The sequence below is a fragment of the Oncorhynchus mykiss genome, chromosome 11 (assembly GCF_057628025.1).
Source record: "Oncorhynchus mykiss isolate SJ-2025 chromosome 11, ASM5762802v1, whole genome shotgun sequence".
Lineage (NCBI taxonomy): Eukaryota > Metazoa > Chordata > Actinopteri > Salmoniformes > Salmonidae > Oncorhynchus > Oncorhynchus mykiss.
In genome coordinates this window covers 62,950,977-62,977,883 of record NC_143032.1, presented here as the reverse complement: position 1 = coordinate 62,977,883, position 26,907 = coordinate 62,950,977, and the positions used below count along the sequence as shown (strand labels likewise).

At 48.7% G+C, this 26,907-nt stretch overlaps 1 protein-coding gene across 1 annotated transcript; it reads left to right on the top strand.

The window, feature by feature from the left end:
• The first annotated feature begins 363 nt into the window (after positions 1-363).
• riok2 (RIO kinase 2 (yeast)) lies at positions 364-13,997 on the top strand. Its single transcript, XM_036936023.2, has 10 exons — positions 364-512; positions 684-822; positions 976-1,092; positions 2,972-3,147; positions 3,289-3,377; positions 3,576-3,767; positions 3,890-3,982; positions 8,568-8,975; positions 13,412-13,511; positions 13,608-13,997. Exons 1-10 carry the CDS (start codon positions 447-449, stop codon positions 13,767-13,769), a joined length of 1,542 nt encoding a protein of 513 aa, XP_036791918.1. The 5' UTR covers positions 364-446; the 3' UTR covers positions 13,770-13,997.
• Positions 13,998-26,907: the final 12,910 nt, after the last annotated feature.

The window sequence follows — 26,907 nt, the reverse complement described above, 5'->3', positions numbered from 1 at the left end:
TGCCACAGACAGACTTGATTTGTGCCCGTGATGATTAGCGACACTTACTAACTTTGAGCACTAGATGGCGGTAGATAGCAACGAATGCTGTGGCAAAAAGATAGTGACGTCTATAGCGTCAACAGATTTTCCTGTCTGAGAAAAAGAAACAATTACAACACATTCTCACAACTTATTTACAGATGAGTAACTGCATTTATTCGAACATGAATGGCAATCTATGAATATGAAATGATATTGAAAGCTGTTCGCCTTGTTTTTATGTCGTTTGTGTACACTATATAAAATAAAAACTTTAACCACAAGCAGGACGTGACGTAGTATTAGACGAAGGTAACGGCTTAGATACTTTACTTCCGGGTTGCACATGCGTTTACAGCAGGATGCGTAGTATCTCAGCAAATTAACACAATATTCAAGGGGTTAGAACAAATTACAGCGCTAATATGGGCAAATTAAATGTTGTAGTTTTGAGGTATCTGTCCAGAGATGACTTCCGTGTCCTCACAGCGGTAAGTAAATGTCCTGTTAGCGTTTTTATATTTTAATAACGCCCTCGGGCCGTGGTGGCCAGTAATTGTGTGTACTGTACATCGTGCCCACTCAAGCAGTTCTCTGGCCATCAATCGTTACATATTAAGGTGTTGTTGGTCGTATTGGTTTGTGACTGTTGCTCCATGCAGGTTGAGATGGGGATGAAAAACCATGAGGTAGTTCCAGTCAGTCTCATATCCTCCATCGCCAGCCTGCGTCACGGAGGCTGCAACAAGATCCTCAGAGAGCTCGTCAAGCACAAAATAGTGGCCTACGAGCGTACTAAGAGTAAGAACACTTACAATGCTTCGTTTAAACAGGTTCACCCTGAAATCAGTTTGCCACACATTTCCATTCCTCAAAACCTGATTCTGTCACCACAGTAAATGCATTATGGAGGAATCTACAGGCCCCACATGAATTGTGTGTGTGTTTTTCCAGTGGTACATGGCTACCGTCTGAACTATGGGGGCTATGACTACCTGGCTTTGAAGACGTTCTGCTCTAGAGAAATACTCCTTTCTGTCGGGAACCAGATGGGAGTTGGGAAAGAGTCAGGTAAGAACTGACCAGAAACACACACACACTCGGGTAAGTACTAACCATCCACCCTGTCTCTCCAACACACACATAGGTAACATACCTCACACACAAACTCACAATGAAGGTTACATATGTAACCACGGTTATGTGAGCTATATGGATCTGTGGTTACATACGTAACCTTCGTTATGTTTCACTATATTGGATTACTCACAAAATATTGTTATGCTAGAGGTACCTGGCCAGGGGAAGTCCCAGCGCGGGACCGAGACGCAGGGGCCATCAATATGGAAGGGGGGTCCCAGCACAGTCCCCAGAAGGGGAGGCGACGCCCAGGGCCTCTGAACCCACCGCAGAGGGAGGTTCCACATTTACCGGATTAGTACCTAGCAAAGGTGCAAGAGGAAGCCCAGCTGGCTGCAGCACAGATATCAGCGAGGGGCACTCCTCTCAGTAGGGCCCAGGACGCAGCCACACGTTGTGTTGAATGTGCCACCACAGATCCCAGCACTGGCCTGCCAGCCAGGCAATATGCTGTCGTAATCGTGTCCACGATCCAGTGAGAGAGCCTCTGCTTTGATAACCCAGCCCCCAGGACTCTCACCATAGCAGACAAAGAGCTGGTCTGTTGTTCTCACTGACTGTGTCCGCTCCACAAAGGCAGCCAGTTCCCGCACAGGGCACATCATGCTGGAGGGACCCCAACTCTGGGGGGTTGTAAGCAGACAGGATGAAGGGATGTTCACATGCCTGTCTGACAGAACCTTCGGGAGGAATGAAGAGTTGGGACGGAGATATATACTCCTCCCCCCGGGGTCCATCCGGTAGCACTCAGAACTTACTGAACGAGCATGAAACTCACCCACCCTCTTCATGGAAGTAATCGCTACCAAGAAAGCCACCTTCATAGAGAGATGTTTCAGGGAGGCAGACTCCAACGGTTCCTACGGAGGCTTTGCCAAAGCTGCCAAGACCACATCCAGATCCCAGCTCGTCATTGAGCGGGTCCTAGCTGGACGCAGGCGACGAACCCCCTTCATAAACCTGGAGACTAAGGAATGACGCTCCACTGGCCTGTCCACATAGCAGGTAGATATAGCAGCCAAATACCCACTCAGTCTAGAGGCTGCCAAGCCCTCATCCAAGTGAGACTGCAGGTATTGGAGGACATACTGTACCCCGCATGGCTCGGGCACAACCTCAATACCAGTACACCAAGAGCAGAACAACTATGCTGCGGTTGCAACCAGCGCCCTTGCGCTCTGCATGGTGTTCATTACACCCTCCTGTAGTCCGAACATGGACCATTGGTGCCGTTCAGCGGCCAAGCCCACAGACTGAGGCGGTGCGGTCTCGAATGCCACATAGTTCCCTGGTCTCGGGCAGTTGCCAAGGTGTCCCAGACACAGAGTTGTAGTGTGACGCTAACGAAACACAAGTACGACACCCCCTCCACGTGGAAGATCCAGATCAACTGCTCGCAGCGAGTGGAGCACTCAAGAGTAGGGACTGGCCATGTGGCCAGCTGCTCCAGGCTGCGAACAGCCAGTGAGTATACTTCCACGCAAGATATTACACTTACCAGTGAACTTCAGGAAGTTTGTACCTCAAACCATATGGACGCGTGCCGAGAAAATGAGAGAGCACGTGTGCCATGGGGTCTATATATAGGGGCGGACCCCAGCCATGACATGGGTGTACATGGGAGTAAATCTGTAAATCTACACCTCGGATGTATCCCTCCGCCACGGAGTGATACCAATATATTGGAGTGATCCAATTTAGTGAAACAACTCAGGCTTAATGGTAATGTTGTTGGATTTGAGTCTGAGTAGAATCGAGTGTCTGTTCTAGAGGTAAGTGGTTTGTATATTGTGTGGTGTTCATCCTGTAGATATCTACATCGTGGCCAGTCCAGAGGGGGAGCAGTACGCGCTGAAGCTCCACAGGCTGGGGAGGACCTCCTTCAGGAACCTGAAGAACAAGAGAGACTACCACAAACACAGGAAGAACATGTCCTGGCTTTACCTCTCACGCCTCTCGGCCATGAAGGAGTACGCTTACATGAAGGTACTTGGCACCGGCTTTCTTCTTCTGAAAACAAGACTCAGCCCTACTGTGAAGGGTGTACGGTGAAGTCCTGGTGACCATAGATACGTTATTCAGCTGCTGATGACATTGTCTCTGACAGCTTTATGTCTCTCCTCTCAGGCCCTGTACGAACGAGGGTTTCCTGTCCCTAAGCCCATTGACTATAACAGACACGCTGTGGTTATGGAGCTCATCAATGGATACCCACTGTTAGTAAAATACACACACCCTTTCTGTTTCTCTGCCCATCTTTCTCTCCCATCTGTTTCTCTTTACGTACCTGCTTCGCTCTTTTTCTTTTGACACACCTTTATCTTTCTCTCGATCTTTCTGTCTCGCTTTCATCTCACGTGTGCAATTCTAGCCCTCTGATTGGCTGTTCTGTTTGTGGTCTGACTGATTGACAGCTGTCAGGTGCGTGAGCTGGAAGACCCGTCCTCCATGTACAATGATGTCATGGAGCTGATAGTGAAGCTGGCCAATCATGGCCTGATCCACGGGGACTTCAATGAGTTTAACCTGATGCTGGACGACCACGATCACGTGACCATGATCGACTTCCCCCAAATGGTGTCTACCACACACTTCAATGCAGAGTGGTGAGTCACACGCACACGCACACACACTCATACCCTGTCACTGATGAGAACTGCACATGGAGAAAAGCACACCACACACACTCAAAAACATAGCTAGAGAAACTTTCCTGTCTTGTCTACAGGTATTTTGACCGGGATGTCAAATGTATACGAGATTTCTTTGCCAAAAGATACAATTATGAGAGTGAGCTGTACCCAACCTTCAAAGACATCAGGTAATTCAGCATGTTTCCTATTATCTCTACCAGTGGGGCATTTGTTATGAGGGGAGGGAGGGGAGGGAGGTAGTGTGGTGGGTGGGTGGGGAGGGAGGTAGTGTGGTGGGTGGGTAAGGAGGGAGGTAGTGTGGTGGGTGGGTAGGTAGGGAGGGAGGTAGTGTGGTGGGTGGGTAGGGAGGGCGGTTGTGTGGTAGGGAGGGAGGTAGTGTGGTGGGTGGGTAGGGAGGGAGGTAGTTGGGGAGGTGGTGGGTGGGTGGGGAGGGAGGTAGTGTGGTGGTGGGTGGGGAGGGAGGGAGGGAGGTAGTGTGGTGGGTAGGGAGGGAGGTAGTGTGGTGGGGAGGGAGGGAGGTAGTGTGGTGGGTGGGGAGGGAGGTAGTGTGGTGGGTGGGGAGGGAGGTAGTGTGGTGGGTGGGGAGGGAGGTAGTGTGGTGGGTGGGGAGGGAGGTAGTGTGGTGGGTGGGGAGGGAGGTAGTGTGTGGGTGGGGAGGGAGGTAGTGTGGTGGGGAGGGAGGTAGTGTGGTGGGAGGGAGGTAGTGTGGTGGGTGGGGAGGGAGGTAGTGTGGTGGGGAGGGAGGGAGGTAGTGTGGTGGGTGGGGAGGGAGGTAGTGTGGTGGGGAGGGAGGGAGGTAGTGTGGTGGGGAGGGAGGTAGTGTGGTGGGGAGGGAGGGAGGTAGTGTGGTGGGGAGGGAGGTAGTGTGGTGGTGGGGAGGGAGGGAGGTAGTGTGGTGGTGGGGGGGGAGGGAGGTAGTGTGGTGGTGGGTGGGGAGGGAGGGAGGGAGGTAGTGTGGTGGGGAGGGAGGGAGGTAGTGTGGTGGGTAGGGAGGGAGGTAGTGTGGTGGGGAGGGAGGTAGTGTGGTGGGGAGGGAGGTAGTGTGGTGGGTAGGGAGGGAGGGAGGTAGTGTGGGTAGGGAGGGAGGGAGGTAGTGTGGGTAGGGAGGGAGGGAGGTAGTGTGGTGGGTAGGGAGGGAGGTAGTGTGGTGGGTAGGGAGGGAGGTAGTGTGGTGGGGAGGGAGGTAGTGTGGTGGGTAGGGAGGGAGGGAGGTAGTGTGGTGGGTAGGGAGGGAGGGAGGTAGTGTGGTGGGGAGGGAGGGAGGTAGTGTGGTGGGGAGGGAGGTAGTGTGGTGGTGGGGAGGGAGGGAGGTAGTGTGGTGGTGGGGGGGGAGGGAGGTAGTGTGGTGGTGGGTGGGGAGGGAGGGAGGGAGGTAGTGTGGTGGGGAGGGAGGGAGGTAGTGTGGTGGGTAGGGAGGGAGGTAGTGTGGTGGGGAGGGAGGTAGTGTGGTGGGGAGGGAGGTAGTGTGGTGGGTAGGGAGGGAGGGAGGTAGTGTGGGTAGGGAGGGAGGGAGGTAGTGTGGGTAGGGAGGGAGGGAGGTAGTGTGGTGGGTAGGGAGGGAGGTAGTGTGGTGGGTAGGGAGGGAGGTAGTGTGGTGGGGAGGGAGGTAGTGTGGTGGGTAGGGAGGGAGGGAGGTAGTGTGGTGGGTAGGGAGGGAGGGAGGTAGTGTGGTGGGGAGGGAGGGAGGTAGTGTGGTGGGGAGGGAGGGAGGTAGTGTGGTGGTGGGTGGGGAGGTAGTGTGGTGGGGAGGGAGGGAGGTAGTGTGGTGGGTGGGGAGGGAGGTAGTGTGGTGGGTGGGGAGGGAGGTAGTGTGGTGGGTGGGGAGGGAGGTAGTGTGGTGGGTGGGGAGGGAGGTAGTGTGGTGGGTGGGGAGGGAGGTAGTGTGGTGGGTGGGGAGGTAGTGTGTGGGTGGGGAGGGAGGTAGTGTGTGGGTGGGGAGGGAGGTAGTGTGTGGGTGGGGAGGGAGGTAGTGTGGTGGGTGGGGAGGGAGGTAGTGTGGTGGGTGGGGAGGGAGGTAGTGTGGTGGGTGGGGAGGGAGGTAGTGTGGTGGGGAGGGAGGGAGGTAGTGTGGTGGGGAGGGAGGTAGTGTGGTGGGGAGGGAGGTAGTGTGGTGGGTAGGGAGGGAGGGAGGGAGGTAGTGTGGGTAGGGAGGGAGGGAGGTAGTGTGGTGGGTAGGGAGGGAGGGAGGTAGTGTGGTGGGTAGGGAGGGAGGTAGTGTGGTGGGGAGGGAGGGAGGTAGTGTGGTGGGGAGGGAGGGAGGGAGGTAGTGTGGTGGGGAGGGAGGGAGGGAGGTAGTGGGTGGGGAGGGAGGGAGGTAGTGTGGTGGGTGGGGAGGGAGGTAGTGTGGTGGGTGGGGAGGGAGGTAGTGTGGTGGGTGGGGAGGGAGGTAGTGTGGTGGGGAGGGAGGGAGGTAGTGTGGTGGGGAGGGAGGTAGTGTGGTGGTGGGGGGGGAGGGAGGTAGTGTGGTGGTGGGTGGGGAGGTAGTGTGGTGGGGAGGGAGGGAGGGAGGTAGTGTGGTGGGTGGGGAGGGAGGGAGGTAGTGTGGTGGGTGGGGAGGGAGGGAGGTAGTGTGGTGGGGAGGGAGGGAGGTAGTGTGGTGGGGAGGGAGGGAGGTAGTGTGGTGGGGAGGGAGGGAGGTAGTGTGGTGGGGAGGGAGGGAGGGAGGTAGTGTGGTGGGGAGGGAGGTAGTGTGGTGGTGGGGGGGGAGGGAGGTAGTGTGGTGGTGGGTGGGGAGGTAGTGTGGTGGGGAGGGAGGGAGGGAGGTAGTGTGGTGGGGAGGGAGGGAGGGAGGTAGTGTGGTGGGGAGGGAGGTAGTGTGGTGGGGAGGGGGGTAGTGTGGTGGGAGGGAGGTAGTGTGTGGGTGGGGAGGGAGGTAGTGTGGTGGGTGGGGAGGGAGGGAGGTAGTGTGGTGGGGAGGGAGGGAGGTAGTGTGGTGGGGAGGGAGGGAGGTAGTGTGGTGGGGAGGGAGGTAGTGTGGTGGGGAGGGAGGGAGGGAGGTAGTGTGGTGGTGGGGGGGGAGGGAGGTAGTGTGGTGGTGGATGGGGAGGTAGTGTGGTGGGGAGGGAGGGAGGGAGGTAGTGTGGTGGGGAGGGAGGTAGTGTGGTGGGGAGGGAGGTAGTGTGGTGGGTAGGGAGGGAGGGAGGTAGTGTGGTGGGGAGGGAGGTAGTGTGGTGGGGAGGGAGGGAGGGAGGTAGTGTGGTGGGTAGGGAGGGAGGGAGGTAGTGTGGGTAGGGAGGGAGGGAGGTAGTGTGGTGGGTAGGGAGGGAGGTAGTGTGGTGGGGAGGGAGGGAGGGAGGTAGTGTGGTGGGTAGGGAGGGAGGTAGTGTGGTAGGGAGGGAGGTAGTGTGGTGGGGAGGGAGGGAGGGAGGTAGTGTGGTGGGGAGGGAGGGAGGGAGGTAGTGTGGTGGGTGGGGAGGGAGGGAGGGAGGTAGTGTGGTGGGTGGGGAGGTAGTGTGGTGGGGAGGGAGGGAGGTAGTGTGGTGGGGAGGGAGGGAGGTAGTGTGGTGGGTGGGGAGGTAGTGTGGTGGGGAGGGAGGGAGGTAGTGTGGTGGGGAGGGAGGGAGGGAGGGAGGTAGTGTGGTGGGTAGGAAGGGAGGTAGTGTGGTGGGGAGGGAGGTAGTGTGGTGGGGAGGGAGGTAGTGTGGTGGGGAGGGAGGTAGTGTGGTGGGGAGGGAGGGAGGGAGGGAGGTAGTGTGGTGGGGAGGGAGGTAGTGTGGTGGGGAGGGAGGGAGGGAGGGAGGTAGTGTGGTGGGGAGGGAGGGAGGTAGTGTGGTGGGGAGGGAGGGAGGGAGGTAGTGTGGGTAGGGAGGGAGGGAGGGAGGTAGTGTGGTGGGGAGGGAGGGAGGGAGGTAGTGTGGTGGGGAGGGAGGGAGGTAGTGTGGTGGGTAGGGAGGGAGGGAGGTAGTGTGGGTAGGGAGGGAGGGAGGTAGTGTGGGTAGGGAGGGAGGGAGGTAGTGTGGTGGGGAGGGAGGGAGGGAGGTAGTGTGGTGGGGAGGGAGGGAGGTAGTGTGGTGGGGAGGGAGGGAGGTAGTGTGGTGGGGAGGGAGGGAGGTAGTGTGGTGGGGAGGGAGGTAGTGTGGTGGGTAGGGAGGGAGGGAGGTAGTGTGGTGGGTAGGGAGGGAGGGAGGTAGTGTGGGGGGTAGGGAGGGAGGGAGGTAGTGTGGGGGGTAGGGAGGGAGGTAGTGTGGTGGGGAGGGAGGTAGTGTGGTGGGGAGGGAGGTAGTGTGGTGGTGGTGAGGGAGGTAGGGTGGTGGTGGGTGGGGAGGGAGGTAGGGTGGGAGGTAGGGAGGGAGGTAGGGAGGGAGGTAGGGTGGTGGGTAGGGAGGGAGGTGGGGAGGGAGGTAGGGTGGTGGGTAGGGAGGGAGGTGGGGAGGGAGGTAGGGTGGTGGGTGGTAGGGAGGGAGGGAGGTTGGGTGGTAGGGAGGTAGGGTGGTGGGTAGGTAGGGTGGTGGGTAGGGAGAGAGGGAGGTAGGGTGGTGGGTAGGGAGGGAGGTAGTGTGGTGGTGGGTGGGGAGGGAGGTAGTGTGGTGGGTGGGGAGGGAGGTAGTGTGGTGGTGGGTAGGGAGGTAGTGTGGAGGGTAGTGTGGAGGGTAGGGAGGGAGGTAGTGTGGTGGTGGGTGGGGAGGGAGGTAGGGTGGTGGGTAGGGAGGTAGTGTGGAGGGTAGGGAGGTAGTGTGGAGGGTAGGGAGGTAGTGTGGAGGGTAGGGAGGGAGGTAGTGTGTGAATGTGACTCAACCTGTGTTTGTCCTCTAGACGTTCCGTTTCTCTGGACGTTGAGATCTCAGCCAGCGGCTTCACCAAAGACTTTGAGAGAGACGCAGCATTGCTTGATCCTAAAGGACCAGATGGAGAGGAGGAGGACGAGGGAGAGGAGGACGAAGGAGAGGAAGAGGAGGATGTGGAGAATACAATGGACATGGAGGAGTATAGGCATGCTATATTGGAACTGGAGGGGCTCAAAGTCAGTGACACAGAGATACACACTGAGACAGGAAACAAGGATGGAGAGAGAGACCCAGGGAGAGGGGGAGGAGAACAGAGAGAGACTGATCCAGAGGCTGTGATGGGTGGTCTTGGTGAAGAGAGGGAAAAGGAGGAAGAGGATGTGTGTCCTGAGCTGGTCGACCTCTCCTCCTCCAACAGAGAATTCAAACCTTTCAGGTACAGATCACACACGCACCTCCGTGTCTCTTCACACACGCACCTCCGTGTCTCTTCACACACGCACCTCCGTGTCTCTTCACACACGCACCTCCGTGTCTCTTCACACACGCACCTCCGTGTGCCTTCACACACGCACCTCCGTGTGCCTTCACACACGCACCTCCGTGTCTCTTCACACACGCACCTCCGTGTCTCTTCACACACGCACCTCCGTGTCTCTTCACACACGCACCTCCGTGTCTCTTCACACACGCACCTCCGTGTGCCTTCACACACGCACCTCCGTGTGCCTTTACACACGCACCTCCGTGTGCCTTCACACACGCACCTCCGTGTCTCTTCACACACGCACCACCGTGTCTCTTCACACACGCACCTCCGTGTCTCTTCACACACGCACCTCCGTGTCTCTTCACACACGCACCACCGTGTCTCTTCACACACGCACCTCCGTGTCTCTTCACACACGCACCTCCGTGTCTCTTCACACACGCACCTCCGTGTCTCTTCACACACGCACCTCCGTGTCTCTTCACACACGCACCTCCGTGTCTCTTCACACACGCACCTCCGTGTCTCTTCACACACGCACCTCCGTGTCTCTTCACACACGCACCTCCGTGTCTCTTCACACACGCACCTCCGTGTGCCTTCACACACGCACCTCCGTGTGCCTTTACACACGCACCTCCGTGTGCCTTTACACACGCACCTCCGTGTGCCTTCACACACGCACCTCCGTGTCTCTTCACACACGCACCACCGTGTCTCTTCACACACGCACCTCCGTGTCTCTTCACACACGCACCTCCGTGTCTCTTCACACACGCACCTCCGTGTCTCTTCACACACGCACCACCGTGTCTCTTCACACACGCACCTCCGTGTCTCTTCACACACGCACCTCCGTGTCTCTTCACACACGCACCTCCGTGTCTCTTCACACACGCACCTCCGTGTCTCTTCACACACGCACCTCCGTGTCTCTTCACACACGCACCTCCGTGTCTCTTCACACACGCACCTCCGTGTCTCTTCACACACGCACCTCCGTGTCTCTTCACACACGCACCTCCGTGTCTCTTCACACACGCACCACCGTGTCTCTTCACACACGCACCACCGTGTCTCTTCACACACGCACCTCCGTGTCTCTTCACACACGCACCTCCGTGTCTCTTCACACACGCACCTCCGTGTCTCTTCACACACGCACCTCCGTGTCTCTTCACACACGCACCTCCGTGTCTCTTCACACACGCACCTCCGTGTCTCTTCACACACGCACCTCCGTGTGCCTTCACACACGCACCTCCGTGTCTCTTCACACACGCACCTCCGTGTCTCTTCACACACGCACCTCCATGTCTCTTCACACACACACACACACACACCACCGTGTATCTTCACACACACACCTCCGTGTCTCTTCACACACACACACACCACCGCGTCTCTTCACACACGCACTTCCGTGTCTCTTCACACACACCTCCGCGTCTCTTTAAATCTCCTGTAGAGTGTTAATGTACAGTTGAAGTCGGAAGTTTACATACACTTAAGTTGGAGTCATTAAAACTCGTTTTTCAACCACTCCACAAATTTCTTGTTAACAAACTATAGTTTTGGCAAGTCGATTTGGACATCTACTTTGTGCATGACACAAGTAATTTTCCAACAATTGTTTACAGAGTATTTCACTTATAATTCACTATCTCAATTCCAGTGGGTCAGAAGTTTACATACATTAAGTTGACTGTGCCTTTAACTAGCTTGGAAAATTCCAGAAAATTATGTCATGGCTTTAGATGCTTCTGATAGGCTAATTGGCATAATTTGAGTCAATTGGAGGTGTACCTGTGGATGTATTTCAAGGCCTACCTTCAAACTCAGTGCCTCTTTGCTTGACATTATGAGAAAATAAAAATAAATCAGCCAAGACCTCAGAACAAAATTGTAGACCTCCACAAGTCTGGTTCATCCCTGGGAGCAATTTCCAAACGCCTGAAGGTACCACGTTCATCTGTACAAACAAGAGTATGCAAGTATAAACACCATGGGACCACGCAGCCTTCATACTGCTCAGGAAGGAGATGCGTTCTGTCTCCTAGAGATAAATGTATTTTGGTGCGAAAAGTGCAAATCAATCCCAGAAGAGCAGCAAAGGACCTTGTGAAGATGCTGGAGGAAACCGGTACAAAAGTATCTATATCCACAATAAAACGAGTCCTATATCGACATAACCTGAAAGGCCGCTCAGCGAGGAAGAAGCCACTGCTCCAAAACCGCCATAAAAAAGCCAGACTGCGGTTTGCAACTACACATGGGGACAAAGATTGTACTTTTCAAATCAAATCAAATGTTTTTATATAGCCCTTCTTACATCAGCTGATATCTCAAAGTGCTGTACAGAAACCCAGCCTAAAACCCCAAACAGCAAGAAATGCAAGTGTAGAAGCACGGTGGCTAGGGAAAAACTCCCTAGAAAGGCCAGAACCTAGGAAGAAACCTAGAGAGGAACCAGGCTATGAGGGGTGGCCAGTCCTCTTCTGGCTGTGCCGGGTGGAGATTATAACAGAACATGGCCAAGATGTTCATAAATGACCAGCATAGTCCAATAATAATAATCACAGTAGTTGTCGAGGGTGCAGCAAGTCAGCACCTCGGGAGTAAATGTCAGTTGGCTTTTCATAGCCGATCATTAAGAGTATCTCTACCGCTCCTGCTGTCTCTAGAGAGTTGAAAACAGCAGGTCTGGGACAGGTAGCACTTCCGGTGAACAGGTCAGGGTTCCATAGCCGCAGGCAGAACAGTTGAAACTGGAGCAGCAGCACGGCCAGGTGGACTGGGGACAGCAAGGAGTCATCATGCCAGGTAGTCCTGAGGCGTGGTCCTAGGGCTCAGGTCATCCAAAAGAGAGAATTAGAGAGAGCATACTTAAATTCACACAGGACACCGGATAAGACAGAAGAAGTACTCCAGACATAACAAACTGACCCTAGCCCCCCCGACACATGAACTACTGCAGCATAAATACTGGAGGCTGAGACAGGAGGGGTCAGGAGACACTGTGGCCCCATTCGATGATACCCCCGGAAAGGGCCAAACAGGCAGGATATAACCCCACCCACTTTGCCAAAGCACAACCCCCACACCACTAGAGGGATATCTTCAACCACCAACTTACCATCCTGAGACAAGGCCGAGAATAGCCCACTAAGATCTCCACCACGGAACAACCCAAGGGGGGGGCGCCAACCCAGACAGGAAGATCACATCAGTGACTCAACCCACTCAAGTGACTCACCCCTCCTAGGGACGGCATGGAAGAGCACCAATAAGCCAGTGACTCAGCCCCTGTAATAGAGTTAGCGGCAGAGAATCCCAGTGGAAAGAGGGGAACCGGCCAGGAAGAGACAGCAAGGGCGGTTCGTTGCTCCAGAGCCTTTCTGTTCACCTTCACACTCCTGGGCCAGACTACACTCAATCATATGACCTACTGAAGAGATGAGTCTTCAGTAAAGACTTTTCCTCTGGTCTCATGAAACAAAAATAGAACTGTTTGGCCATAATGATCATCGTTATGTTTGAAGGAAAAGGGGGAGGCTTGAAAGCAGAACACCACCATCCCAACCGTGAAGCACAGAGGTGGCAGTATCATGTTGTGGGGGTTCTTTGCTGCAGGTGGGTCTGGTGCACTTCACCAAATAGATGGCATCATGAGGGAAAAAAAATATGTGGGCATATTCAAGCAACATCTCAAGACATCAGTTAAAGCTTGGTTAAAGCTTGGTCGCAAATGGGTCTTCCAAATGGACAATGACCCCAAGCATACTTCCAAAGTTGCGGCAAAAATAGCTTAAGGACAACAAAGTCAAGGTATTGGAGTGGCCATCACAAACCCTAACTTCAAACCGATAGAAAATTTGTGGGCAGAACTGAAAAAGCATGTGTGAGCAAGGAGGCCTACAAACCTGACTCAGTTACACCAGCTCTGTCAGGAGGAATGGGCCAGAATTCACCCAACTTATTGTGGGAAGCTTGTAGAAGGTTACCCAAAACGTTTGACCCAACTAAAACAGTTTAAAGGCAATGCTACCAAATACTAATTGAGTGCATGTAAACTTCTGACCCACTGGGAATGTGATGAAAGAAATAAAAGCTGAAAGAAATAATTCTCTCTATTATTGACATTTCACATTCTTTAAATAAAGGGGTGATCCTAACTGACCTAAAACAGGACATTCTTACTAGGATTAAATGTCAGGAATTGTGAAACTGAGTTTAAATGTATTTGGCTAAGGTGTATGTAAACTTCCGACTTCAACTGTATGTCAATGTGTCATTCTCCACCACTTAAGCCACATCTGACATATCGATCTGTTTCCTTTGCTTGGTGATCATGTTAATGTCCAGTGATCTCTTCTCCACAGAGACTCAGACAGCCTGCTTCATGTGGTTGAGCACAGCAGGAGGAGGACGGACAGTGAGGCTACCGCCGGCAGTGTAGGCAGCTGCTCTACTATACCACCGGTCAGTACACACACTCTCTTACATGGTTAAACATGCATACACTGACACAGTCACTCACACGCAATCCTTCTACTAATGTATGTATTGTTGTTGTAGGAGGTGGTTCGTGCAAAGGTGCGGAGACAGCTTAGTAAGCAGCAGAAAGCAGCTCAGAGGAGACGACTGATAAAGGGAGAATCTAACCTGGTCACTGCAGAGAGGAGAGAGAATCAGAGTAACATCAAATCTAGTCTGGAGACTGATGGCTTCTGGGGCTGAGAGGGACGTACGTAATGGAGTGCGAGTCAAGTGTGCGTGAGTACCTGGTCACAAGGACAACAGAACATGATGAGAACATGAACCACATTGGCGATGAGAGGAAAGGGGCCCTGTTGGAAGAAGGCCTCTCTCCCAGCGACGAGCCCCCAGAGACGAGCCCCCAGCGTTGGGTCATGTTTTGTATCTACTGCAGTGTGAATACTTTCAATAAAGATAACTTTAATATGATAATGAGTCCAGGTGTGTTCACAATATACACAGTGTACAAAACATTAGGAACACCTAACTAATAATGAGTTGCCCCCCTTTTTGCCCTCAGAACAGCCTCAATTTGTTGGGGCATGAAAGCGTTCCATATTGATGCTGGCCCATGTTGACTCCAATGCTTCCCACAGTTGTCAAGTTAGCTGGATGTCCTTTGGGTGGTGGACCGTTCTTGATACACAGTGGAAACTGTTGAGCATGAAAACCCAGCAGCGTTGCAGTTCTTGACACACTCAAACCATGCGCCCAGCACCTACTACTATACCCCATTCAACGCCACTTACATATGTTCACCCTCTGAATGGCACACATTACAGTGACTCCCTATAGAGCCCTATATTCTCTGTCTGACCACTGGGATTAGGCAGCTGCCGAGGAGAGGGGAGGGGGGCTGCATACCAACATCAGGCCTCAGTGTGAGGGGAGCTAATTAGCAGGGCTTGTGACAAAGGTGGAGCACTTCAGAGGAGAACCTCTGGGAAGGGCTTCACATGAGAGGGAGAGAGGGGAGGAGGAGAGAGAAAAGCGTTCTTGGGAAGTGCACTCTTTATCCTATTTAATTTCAAAAATTTTGAGTGGAGTTGTCTCGAGGAGTTTCCCACTGCTTGCTGCTTTGTCCATGGAGCGTGGTTTGAACTAGTTTTAGCGTGTGTGTTTTAGCCAGACTAAGTGTGTGTGTGAGCTGGACTGAGTGTGCCGGAAGACTGAGGTTGAATAGGATGAGCTATGTTTGGGATTCTCCATACGATATCATGATATCACACCTTCTGTCCCCAAGTGACTTCGGTACCAGCCTCAAGGACTGTGAGTAACTATTCATACACACAGAGACACACATCATTCTCAGACATCTGGGCTTGAGCATGTAACTGATGTCACCTGTAGTTGAGTCAGTGTGATGGTCACACTCAGACCATGCTTTCGGTGTTGCATAAGGCTGTTTAATACAGGAATTTATATACATTTTATAAAGGCAATCATTGCATTTAGTCACTCAAGCAGACATAGGGCCAGAGAAATCTCAATTGAATTGCTTTTCATCACTGGAATAATGTAAGTTTGGGAAAGCATAGTTGAAAAGGCTGATTGAGTAGATAGATGCTTGTTAACCCAGACAGAACGGTCATCTCTGCATTGATTAAGAGAGATAGATCTACAGTCCATTCCAACAGTATTTTTTACTAAAGTAGTTTTTGGGGTATCTGTACTGTACTATTTATATTTTTGACAACATCTCTGGGCATCCCTACTGCCTCTGATCTGGCGGACTTATTAAACACATATGCTTCATTTGTAAATCATTTTGCGTGATGTAGTGTGCCCCAAGCTATCCGTAAGAAGACGTTGTGCTGTCTGGTTTGCATAATACACTGTAAGCACTTTGAAGTCATTTATACTTTTACTTTTGATACTTCAGTATATTTTTGCAATTACATTTACTTTTGATACTTAAGCATATTTAAAACCAAATATTTGAGATATTCACACCTCATTGTGTTTTTACCACAGCCACAGGACATCTCTGAAACGCTCTGTCATCCTGACAGGTGGCTTGTTCTAAAGCCCGGAACAATCTTTTAGATTTATTTTGATGTGACAATCATCAGGTCTATATGTGGACTTTGATTATTTCCACATATTTACTCATACTCTAAATGGTCATTACCCATAAGTGTATACAAAATTAGCACAAATGCCACCAAAAAGTTGTGTGTGTGTTCTCAGGGAAAATTGTGGCCATGTTGCAACACTTCTGAGGGCAGAAACAGCTGAAGGGGTCTGACAACCAAGCAGAGGACTCGGTGAAGGGCTCTGTCAGCCAATGAAAGGACTTGGTGAAGGGCTTTGTCAGCCAATCAGAGGGCTTGTTGCTGTATGAGTCTGCCCCCTCCCCAGGACCCTCTTACATCTGCTACGTCACTCTGCCTGGAGGAAGCTGCTTTGGAAACTATTTGGTAACTGCCATAATAACCATCATGATCACAGTTACCTAACCCACCTCAACCATTACCACTCATCTAACATGATCTAGTTCCACTGTGGTGGAAAGCTAGGGTTGTTGGGGGAAGGGGTGAGGTGGGGGAAGGGTTGGGGTGAGGGGGGGTGTTGGTGGCAGGGGGTGGTAGAGGTTAGGGTTTGGGTAGGAGTGGAACGAATTGCAAAAATCACTGAAGCTGGAGTCTTATATCTCTCTCTCTAACTTTTGAGCATCAGCAGTCAGAGTAGCTTACCGATCACTGTACCTGTACACAGCCAATCTGTAAATAGCACACCCAACTACCTCATCCTCATATTATTACTTACCCTCTTACTTTTTTGCACCCCAGTATCTCTACTTGCACATCATCTGCACATCACTCCAGTGTTAATGCTAAATTGTAATTATTTAGCCTCTATGGCCTTTTTATTGCCTATCTCCCTACTCTTCTACATTTTCACACACTGTACATAGATTTTTTCTATTGTGTTATTGACTGTATGTTTGTTTATGTGTAACTCTGTTTTTGTCGCACTGTTTTGTTTTATCTTGGCCAGGTCGCAGTTGTAAATGAGAACTTGTTCTCAACTGGCCTACCTGGTTAAATAAAGGTGAAATAAAAAATGGAAACAGGATGCACCTGAGGTCAATTTCGAGGAAAGGGTCTGAATACTTATGTAAATGTATTTCTGGTTTTTATTTTTAATAATTTAGCAAACATTTCTACAAACCTGTTTTCACTTTGGCATTATGGGGTATTGTGTGTAGATTGATTAGGACAAAATGTCATTTACAACCTTTTAGAATAAGGCTGTAAGGGGACAAAATGTCATTTACAACCTTTTAGAATAAGGCTGTAACGTGACAAAATGTCATTTACAACCTTTTAGAATAAGGCTGTAACGTGACAAAATGTCATTTACAACCTTTTAGAATAAGGCTGTAACGTGACAAAATGTCATTTACAACCTTTTAGAATAAGGCTGTAACGTGACAAAATGTCATTTACAACCTTTTAGAATAAGGCTGTAACGTGACAAAATGTCATTTACAACCTTTTAGAATAAGGCTGTAACGTGACAAAATGTCATTTACAACCTTTTAGAATAAGGCTGTAACGTGACAAAATGTCATTTACAACCTTTTAGAATAAGGCTGTAACGTGACAAAATGTCATTTACAACCTTTTAGAATAAGGCTGTAACGTGACAAAATGTCATTTACAACCTTTTAGAATAAGGCTGTAACGTGACAAAATGTCATTTACAACCTTTTAGAATAAGGCTGTAACGGGACAAAATGTCATTTACAACCTTTTAGAATAAGGCTGTAACGTGACAAAATGTCATTTACAACCTTTTAGAATAAGGCTGTAACGTGACAAAATGTCATTTACAACCTTTTAGAATAAGGCTGTAACGTGACAAAATGTCATTTACAACCTTTTAGAATAAGGCTGTAACGGGACAAAATGTCATTTACAACCTTTTAGAATAAGGCTGTAACGTGACAAAATGTCATTTACAACCTTTTAGAATAAGGCTGTAACGTGACAAAATGTCATTTACAACCTTTTAGAATAAGGCTGTAACGTGACAAAATGTCATTTACAACCTTTTAGAATAAGGCTGTAACGTGACAAAATGTCATTTACAACCTTTTAGAATAAGGCTGTAACGTGACAAAATTACATTTACAACCTTTTAGAATAAGGCTGTAACGTGACAAAATGTCATTTACAACCTTTTAGAATAAGGCTGTAACGTGACAAAATGTCATTTACAACCTTTTAGAATAAGGCTGTAACGTGACAAAATGTCATTTACAACCTTTTAGAATAAGGCTGTAACGGGACAAAATGTCATTTACAACCTTTTAGAATAAGGCTGTAACGTGACAAAATGTCATTTACAACCTTTTAGAATAAGGCTGTAACGTGACAAAATGTCATTTACAACCTTTTAGAATAAGGCTGTAACGTGACAAAATGTCATTTACAACCTTTTAGAATAAGGCTGTAACGTGACAAAATGTCATTTACAACCTTTTAGAATAAGGCTGTAACGTGACAAAATGTCATTTACAACCTTTTAGAATAAGGCTGTAACGTGACAAAATGTCATTTACAACCTTTTAGAATAAGGCTGTAACGTGACAAAATGTCATTTACAACCTTTTAGAATAAGGCTGTAACGTGACAAAATGTCATTTACAACCTTTTAGAATAAGGCTGTAACGTGACAAAATGTCATTTACAACCTTTTAGAATAAGGCTGTAACGTGACAAAATGTCATTTACAACCTTTTAGAATAAGGCTGTAACGGGACAAAATGTCATTTACAACCTTTTAGAATAAGGCTGTAACGTGACAAAATGTCATTTACAACCTTTTAGAATAAGGCTGTAACGTGACAAAATGTCATTTACAACCTTTTAGAATAAGGCTGTAACGTGACAAAATGTCATTTACAACCTTTTAGAATAAGGCTGTAAGGTGACAAAATGTCATTTACAACCTTTTAGAATAAGGCTGTAACGTGACAAAATGTGGAAAAAGTAAATGAATCTGAATATTTTCCAAATGCACTGTATAATAATGATAGGAATAGATTGTATTCATGAAGTACTTTTCTCACACCCAATGTGTTAAAAAACAACAACAGAGAATAAGAGCACAATATCACACATTCACACAGTGTGTCAGGACAGGAGCCTTAATGACGTACTAACACGTATTGCGGAGCCGGGTCACCAGGAGAGGTTTGAGAAGTGGCTGTTTGAGGTGAACCGATGGAATCCCTCTCCTCACGGCACTAGCTCACATGGCCATGTCTACCCACCACTCTGACCCCACCTTCATCACTACTATAGCTCTCCTCACGGCACTAGCTCACATGGCCATGTCTACCCACCACTCTGACCCCACTTTCATCACTACTATAGCTCTCCTCGTCTACCAGGTAACACACCCTCACATGTATTTCTACATTTTCACACGGAATGAAGACAGTGCACAGCAAAGCCACTGGCTGTGGGCCACCCTATATTTATTTCTCGCTCGCTCTCTCTTTCTCTCTCTTCTCCCCATCTGTCTGTCTTTCCCTCCCTCCCTCCTTTTTTTCTCTCTCTCTCTCTCTGTCTCTCTCTCTCTCTGTATCTCTCTCTCTCTCTCTGTCTCTCTCTCTCTCTCTCTCTCTCTGTCTCTCTCTCTGTCTCTCTGTCTCTCTCTCTGTCTCTCTGTCTCTCTCTCTCTGTCTCTCTCTCTCTGTATCTCTCTCTCTCTCTCTCTCTGTCTCTCTGTCTCTCTCTCTCTCTCTGTATCTCTCTCTCTCTCTCTCTCTGTCTCTCTCTCTCTGTATCTCTATCTCTCTCTCTCTGTCTCTCTCTCTGTATCTCTCTCTCTCTCTCCCCCAGGTGTCCTATGTCAGTGTGTCTACAAGGGAAACCTACTCTAAGGTGGGCCGGGAGCTGCTGGCCACCATGGCAACCGCTCATCCTTACATCATCTCAGTCCTGCTGGACAGACTCAGAGAGACCATAGAGACAGTGGGCATGGTAAGTGTGTGCGTGACCTCTGTCAGCGGCTGAGGTTGCTGTGGAAAGTAGGCAGATGAAGACTTCAAGTGTAACAGAGATGGTTCAGTTGAGTAAACCTCAGTGATGATTAACCTGCTCTGAGACCTTTGTAAGGAGCTGCCCCTGTGCCTTTGGCATCCTAGCCCAGAAGAAGTGTGTGATCGGTAGCTGGCTGCAGCAACACCTCTCTGCTGTGGAGATCCGCCTGGCCTGTGTTATACTGGAGGGACTGGGACTATGCAACAGGTACCACACACACCTAACCCTACATTGAATTTGACAGTGTTGAGTATGTATTTTAGTGTGTTGACTGTATACAGTGTGTAATGTTGAGTGTGTGTGTCTTATAGGATGGGACTCTGGCCCTGCCCTCCTCTCTCCACAATGAATTTGCTCTGCTTTTGGCCGAAGCCTATCAGAAATACCTCAGACAAACCATACAATGGACTCATACAATGGACTCATCTCAGAGGGAATCAAACAGGTATTCAAAGTCGAGGTCGTGGGGGAACTGCAGTGGGGTCGCCAAAAAATGCAATTCAAAAAAAAGTATTTTTTAGGAACAACAAATTAAGAGTACAGGTTATTTTATGGGACAATTGTATGCAATTGTATTTAGTAAATGTATTTATTGGTTTATTTTAATTTTGATAGATGAAAAGGCAATGAATTGAAGTTTATTTGTTGATGTAAAAATCCAAATGTAATGATTTTAAGGTTGTTATTAGATTTGGGGTGGGGTCGTGAGAAAATCTCGTGAAACAAATGTGGTCCCCAGAAATTGTGGATGATAATCAGTCCCCACTGGAAAAGTTTTGAATGCCACTGCACTAGTCTCATCTCAGAGTAACACACACTCACATCTTCCTCTGTCTCTCAGGTGTCCTACCTGGCTAGTGTTCCCCCGTCTGGGTCTGTCTCCAGTGGGCCTGGCAACTGTTGCTAAGGCTGAAGCTCCATGGCAACACACAGTACCCTCAAGCAGCCTGGTCCACCCCCGGATCCGCCCCTAACCCCTCCGCTGAGATCACTCACGCCCCCAACATGCAACCTGTTCTCGGGGCTTTGAAGGCGGGCATTCCCATTGGCTGTTACCTGTCGATCGCCATGACGACTGTAGGTCACAGGTATGACCATCTGCTCACACACGCACCAGACCCCAGACATCAGGGATCATCAACTAGATTCAGCCGTGGGCCGTTTCCTTTTCCTTGAGCGGCTGGACAGAGGGACGGAACATCATTTCAAATCATTTGTAGACTGCAATTGGACCGCAAGAATCCCAAACAGATATTCCTTGTTTTTGACAAAAACAAGATCATTTTAAACCTTTATTACATTTGTACACAATCACGTGTCTCTCTATTATGCATGGGAATACTTAGGAACACATTTCCAAAAGGTAAAAAGGTAAATAACTGGTCCTTTTACAGTCTTTAATGTCCAACAATGAACATTTTTGAAGATACTTTTTTTTTTTTTTGCTCAGAAGACTTGGAGGGACAAATAAAAGCCCCGCGGGCCGCCAGTTGGAGAACCCGGCCATTCATACACACATCACCACGCACACCTGTGTGTATAAAGTCTCACTCTGTACTATTGGTGTGTGTGCGCATGCGTGCATGCGTGTGTGGGGTGTGGGTGCGTGGTGTGTGCACGCTCTCGCTCTCTCTCATCTCAGTCTGAAGTTGGGAGTGGATCTGCTGAAGAGTCTCCTTCAGTCTCGTCATCTGAGAGCTGCTGTCCATCAACTGGACAACATCCTCCCTCCTAACTACCCTGTCAGCTTCTACCTGCTGAAGATCACACGTTAAGATATCATGCACACTCTTTCCTCCATCTACTTGACAACATCCTCCCTCCTTCATGTCCTCTCAGCTTCTAAAGTTAACTTTCACCACCTTTTTAAATCCTTCCTATCATAAACTATAAAATCCAACTAAAATCTCACAAAACTGGAGGCCTGTGGCATTGCTCTTTTTGAACTTCAACATGTTTTACTCTCTCCCTCCCCGGTTCTAGAGTTCTGGGTGGGGGTTCTAACCCAGTAGAACCTGTGGTACTGAGACAGAACCGTTCTGTTCCTAATGGACCAGCTCGGCCATGCTGCCTTCACACAGCTCCAGGAGGAGTGTGTACAGAGACTACTTTACCAGCAGCACAAGGTAAACACACACAGAGAGAGAGACAGGAGAGTCCCACATATTTCAGATGTACACACACTCATACAGTTGAAGTCGGAAGTTTACATTCACTTAGGTTGGAGTCATTAAAATTTGTTTTTCAACCACTCCACAAATTTCTTGTTAACAAACTATAGTTTTGGCAAGTCGGTTAGGACATCTACTTTGTGCATGACAGAAGTAATTTTTCCAACAATTGTAAACACTGTATCACAATTCCAGTGGGTCAGAAGTTTACATACACTAAGTTGACTGTGCCTTTAAACAGAAAATGATATCATGGCTTTAGAAGCTTCTGATAGGCTAATTGACATCATTTGAGTCAATTGGAGGTGTACTTGTGGATGTATTTCAAGACCTACCTTCAAACTCAGTGCCTCTTTGCATGACATTATGAGAAAGTCAAAAGAAATCAGCAAAAAAATGGTAGATCTCCACAAGTCTGGTTCATCCTTGGGAGCATTTACCAAAGGCCTGAAGGTACCACAGTCATCTGTACAAACAATAGTATGCAAGTATGAACACCATGGCACCACGCAGCCGTCATACCGCTCAGGAAGGAGATGCTTTCTGTCTCCTAGAGATGAACGCACTTTGGTTTGAAAAGTGCAAATCAATCCCAGAACAACAGCAAAAGACCTTGTGAAGATGCTGGAGGTAACAGGTACAAAGTATTTATATCCACAGTAAAACAACATAACATGAAAGGCCGCTCAGCAAGGAAGAAGCCACTGCTCCAAAACCGCCATAAAAAAAAACAGACTACGGTTTGCAACTGCACATGGGAACAAATATCGCACTTTTTGGAGAAATGTCCTCTGGTCTGATGAAACAAAAATACAACTGTTGGCCATAATGACCATCGTTATGTTTGGAGGTAAAAGGGGGAGGCTTGCAAGCCGAAGAACACCATCCCAACCGTGAAGCACGGGGGTGGCAGCATCATGTTGTGGGAGTGCTTTGCTCTAGGAGGGACTGGTGCACTTCACCAAATAGATGGCATCATGAGGAAAAAAAATTATGTGGATATATTCAAGCAAAATCTCAAGACATCAGTCAGGCAGGTAAAGCTTGGTCTCAAATGGGTCTTCCAAATGGACAATGACCCCAAGCATACTTCCAAAGTTGTGGCAAAATGGCTTAAGGACAACAAAGTCGGGGTATTGGAGTGGCCATCACAAAGCCCTGACCTCATTCCTATAGAGTTTTGTGGGCAGAACTGAAAAAGCATGTGTGAGCAAGGAGGCCTACAAACCTGACTCAGTTACACCAGCTCTGTCAGGAGGAATGGGCCAAAATTCACCCAACTTATTGTGGGAAGCTTGTGGAAGGCTACCTGAAATGTTTGACCCAAGTTAAACAATTTAAAGGCAATGCTACCAAATACTAATTGAGTGTATATGAACTTCTGACCCACTGGGAATGTGATGAAAGAAATACAATCTGAAATAAATACATTTCACATTCTTCAAATAAAGTGGTGATCCTAACTGGCCAAAAACAGGGAATTTTTACGTGGATTAAATGTCAGAAATTGTGAAAACTGAGTTTAAATGTACTTGGCTAACGTGTATGTAAACTTCCAACTTCAACTGTACACTCCAACCCCAACCTCTCACCTGACTAGCAGAACATGCTGTTCTGTAGATCTTAAAATTAAACTTTGAGAGATAATCCTTCATCTGAGACACATGGTGCTTCCCACAAAGTTTGTGTGAAGGCAACATGGGGTTTGACTCTTTGTGTTTGTTGTGTGTGCATTTGTCTCCCTGCATGTGTCCGTGTGTGTGAGACAGAAGGCCCAGCAGCGGTTGAAGCTCGCAGTGGCTCCGCCTCTGCAGCGTCTGCAGGTGTACCGGTGGGCGTGTCAGGCTTTGGCCCACAACCCCTGATCAGCCGCTCCTCCCCCTCATCTGGCAGAGGTTCCTGCAGCTCTACTTGAGACAACCAGGACCTGAGTATGGGTCTGGTACATCACACTTACCATAACCTCTAGGCTACATCTGGGTATAGATTCAGTAATGTTCCTCCTCTCTCCATCTGCAGTCTGGATGCAGGAGGCTGTATTGGTCGTTGGTTCTTCCAGGCCTCGTCTCAGGCTGTGTTACTGAGAGATCTGAGACAGAGACTACAGGAGGTGTCTGACTTCCACCAACCCTGCCAGGGAGCTGCACACATCACCACCATGGTAGGACTTCTATAGGAGTCAATTCTGTTTTAAATCTCATTTTCATTATGGGTAGATTCTGCTTGATGAAACCGAGTAAGTCTTTATCAATGATGTGTTTGTGTGGCTTGTCTGACAGAGGAGTGTGCTGCACTTTAGATGCCAGCGGTCTCCATGGATACGGGATGGATAGAACTTAAAGTGTAGAAGAGAACGGGGTGTACTGTACTAAGGCCATCAGATGGAGGAGAGATATTACACAGACAAACACATGATGTGTCTCGCTAGACTCCAGCAGGTCTGTATATGAGTCAGTTAGGTTTACACCTTCACTATGTGACAACTTCTGTTACCCCTTCGGATGGGAGACACGTGCACACACTCACCGCTCTCAAACCCTCACACATACACACAGGGCCAGACAGAAAGCACTCAGAGGCCACCTGTCTAGCAGCTCCTCCTGTTGTCATGGAAACAAACATTGAGTCAGCGCTCCTTGTCTAGAGCAGTGGTGGGCAACTCCAGTCCTCCAGGGCCTGATTGGTGTCACACTTTTTCTCCATCCCAGCAAACACAGCTGATTAATCAAATTGCATTCTAAATTGAAGATCATGATTCAGTGATTATTGGACTCAGGTGTGTTAGCTGGGGCAAAACTGTGACACCAATCAGGCCCTCGAGGACTGGAATTGCCCACCCCTGCTCTAGAGCCTTCCTGTATACACACACATAAATATGACCTAATGTCCCCTTGTTTGATTTAAAAGTTTATTCAATGAAATCAATTTAAATTACCCTATTGCACTCACACTCACTTACAGTGGCAAGAAAAAGTATGTGAACCCTTTGGAATTACCTGGATTTCTCCATAAATTGGTCATCAAATTTGATATAATCTTCATCTAAGTCACAACAATAGACAAACAGTGTGCTTAAACTAATAACATAAAAATAATTGTCTTTTTTTCTATATTGAATACAACTTTAAACATTCACAGTGTAGGTTGGAAAAAGTATGTGAGCCCCTAGGCCAGGGCTTGCCCAAACCTCTTCCTGGAGATCTACTGTCCTGTAGGTTTTCAGTCCAACCCTAATTTAGAGTATCTGATTCAGCTAGGTAAGGTCTTGTTTGGCAGCAAATAAGTAGATCAGGTGTGTTAAATTAGGGTTGGACTGAAAACCCACAGGAGGGTAGATCTCCAGGAAGAGGGTTGGGCAGCTCTGCCCTAGGCTAATGACTTCTCCAAAAGCTAATTGGAGTCAGCTAACCTGGAGTTCAATCAATAAGACAAGATTGGAGATGTTAGTTAGAGCTGCCTTGCCCTATAAAAAACACTCACAGAATTTGAGTTTACTATTCACAGGAAGCATTGCCTGATGTGAACCATGCCTCAAACAAAAGAGATCTTAGAAGACCTAAGGTTGTTGACTTGCATAAAGCTGGAAAGGGTTACAAAAGTATCTCTAAAAACCTTGATGTTCATCAGTCCACGGTAAGATAAATAGTTTATAAATGGACTGTTGCTACTCCCTAGGAGTGGCCGTCCTGCAAAGATGACTGCAAGAGCACAGTGCAGAATGTTCAATGAGGTTAAGAAGATTAAGAAGAAACCTAGAGTGTCAGCTAAAGACTTACAGAAATCTCTGGAACATGTTAACATCTCTGCTGACGGGTCTACGATACGTAAAACACTAAACAAGAATGATGTTCATGGGAAGACACCGGAAGAAACCACTGCTGTCAAAAAAAACATTGCTGCACGTCTGAAGTTTGCAAAAGTGTACCTGGATGGACATATTCTGTGGACAGATGAAACTAAAGTTGAGTTGTTTGGAAGGAACACACAACATTGTGTGCAGAAAAAACAGCACAGCACACCAACATCAAAACCTCATCCCAACTGTAAAGTATGGTGGAGGGAGCATCGTGGTTAGGGGCTGCCTCAGGGCCTGGACAGCATGCTATCATCGACGGAAGAATGAATTCCCAAGTTTATCAAGACATTTTGCAGGAGAATGTTAGGCTATCTGTCCGACAATTGAAGCTTAACAGAAGTTGAGTGATGCAACAGGACAACAACCCAAAATACAGAAGTAAATCAACAACAGAATGGCTTCAACAGAAGAAAATACGACTTTTGGAGTGGCCCAGTCAGAGTCCTGACCTCAAACCGATTTGAGATGCTGTGGCATGACCTCAAGAGAGCAGTTCACACCAGACATCCCAAGAATACTGCTGAACTGAAACAGTTTTGTAAAGAGGAATCGTCCAAAATTCCTCCTGACCATTGTGCAGGTCTGATCCGCAACTACAGAAAACGTTTGGTTCAGGTTATTGCTGCCAAAGTAGGGTCAACCAGTTATTAAAACCTCTTTGGGCTAGGGGGCAGTATTTTCACGTTCGGATGAAAGCGTGCCCAGAGTAAACTGCCTGCTACTCAAGCCCAGAAGCTAGGATATGCATATTATTAGTAGATTTGCATAGAAAACACTCTGTTTCTAAAATGAATGATGTCTGTGAGTATAACAGAACTTATTTGGCAGGCGAAACACCGAGGACAAACCCTCCAGGAAAAAAAACCCATTGAGGTCACTTTTCAATGGGAATCTAGAATTATAAGGCAGTTGCTTGCCGTTCTTATCGCTTCCACTAGATGTCAACAGTCTTTAGAAATTGGTTTATGTTTTTCCTTTGTGTAATGAAGAAGTAGGGCTGTCAAGAACGAGGGTCGAGTGAAGTGTAGTGTTTGTTAGAGGTGCGTGACCTGAACACGCTCCACTTTGTTTTCCTCCGGTATTGATCACAGTTTATCCCGTCCTAAATTTGATTGACTATTTACGTTAAATACCTGAAGTTGTATTAGGAAAGTTGTTTGGACAAAGACTACAGGTAACTTATGAGATATTTTGTAGTCCTGTTGCGCGATTTGGAACCAGTGTTTTTCTGGATCAAATGTGCCAAATTGACA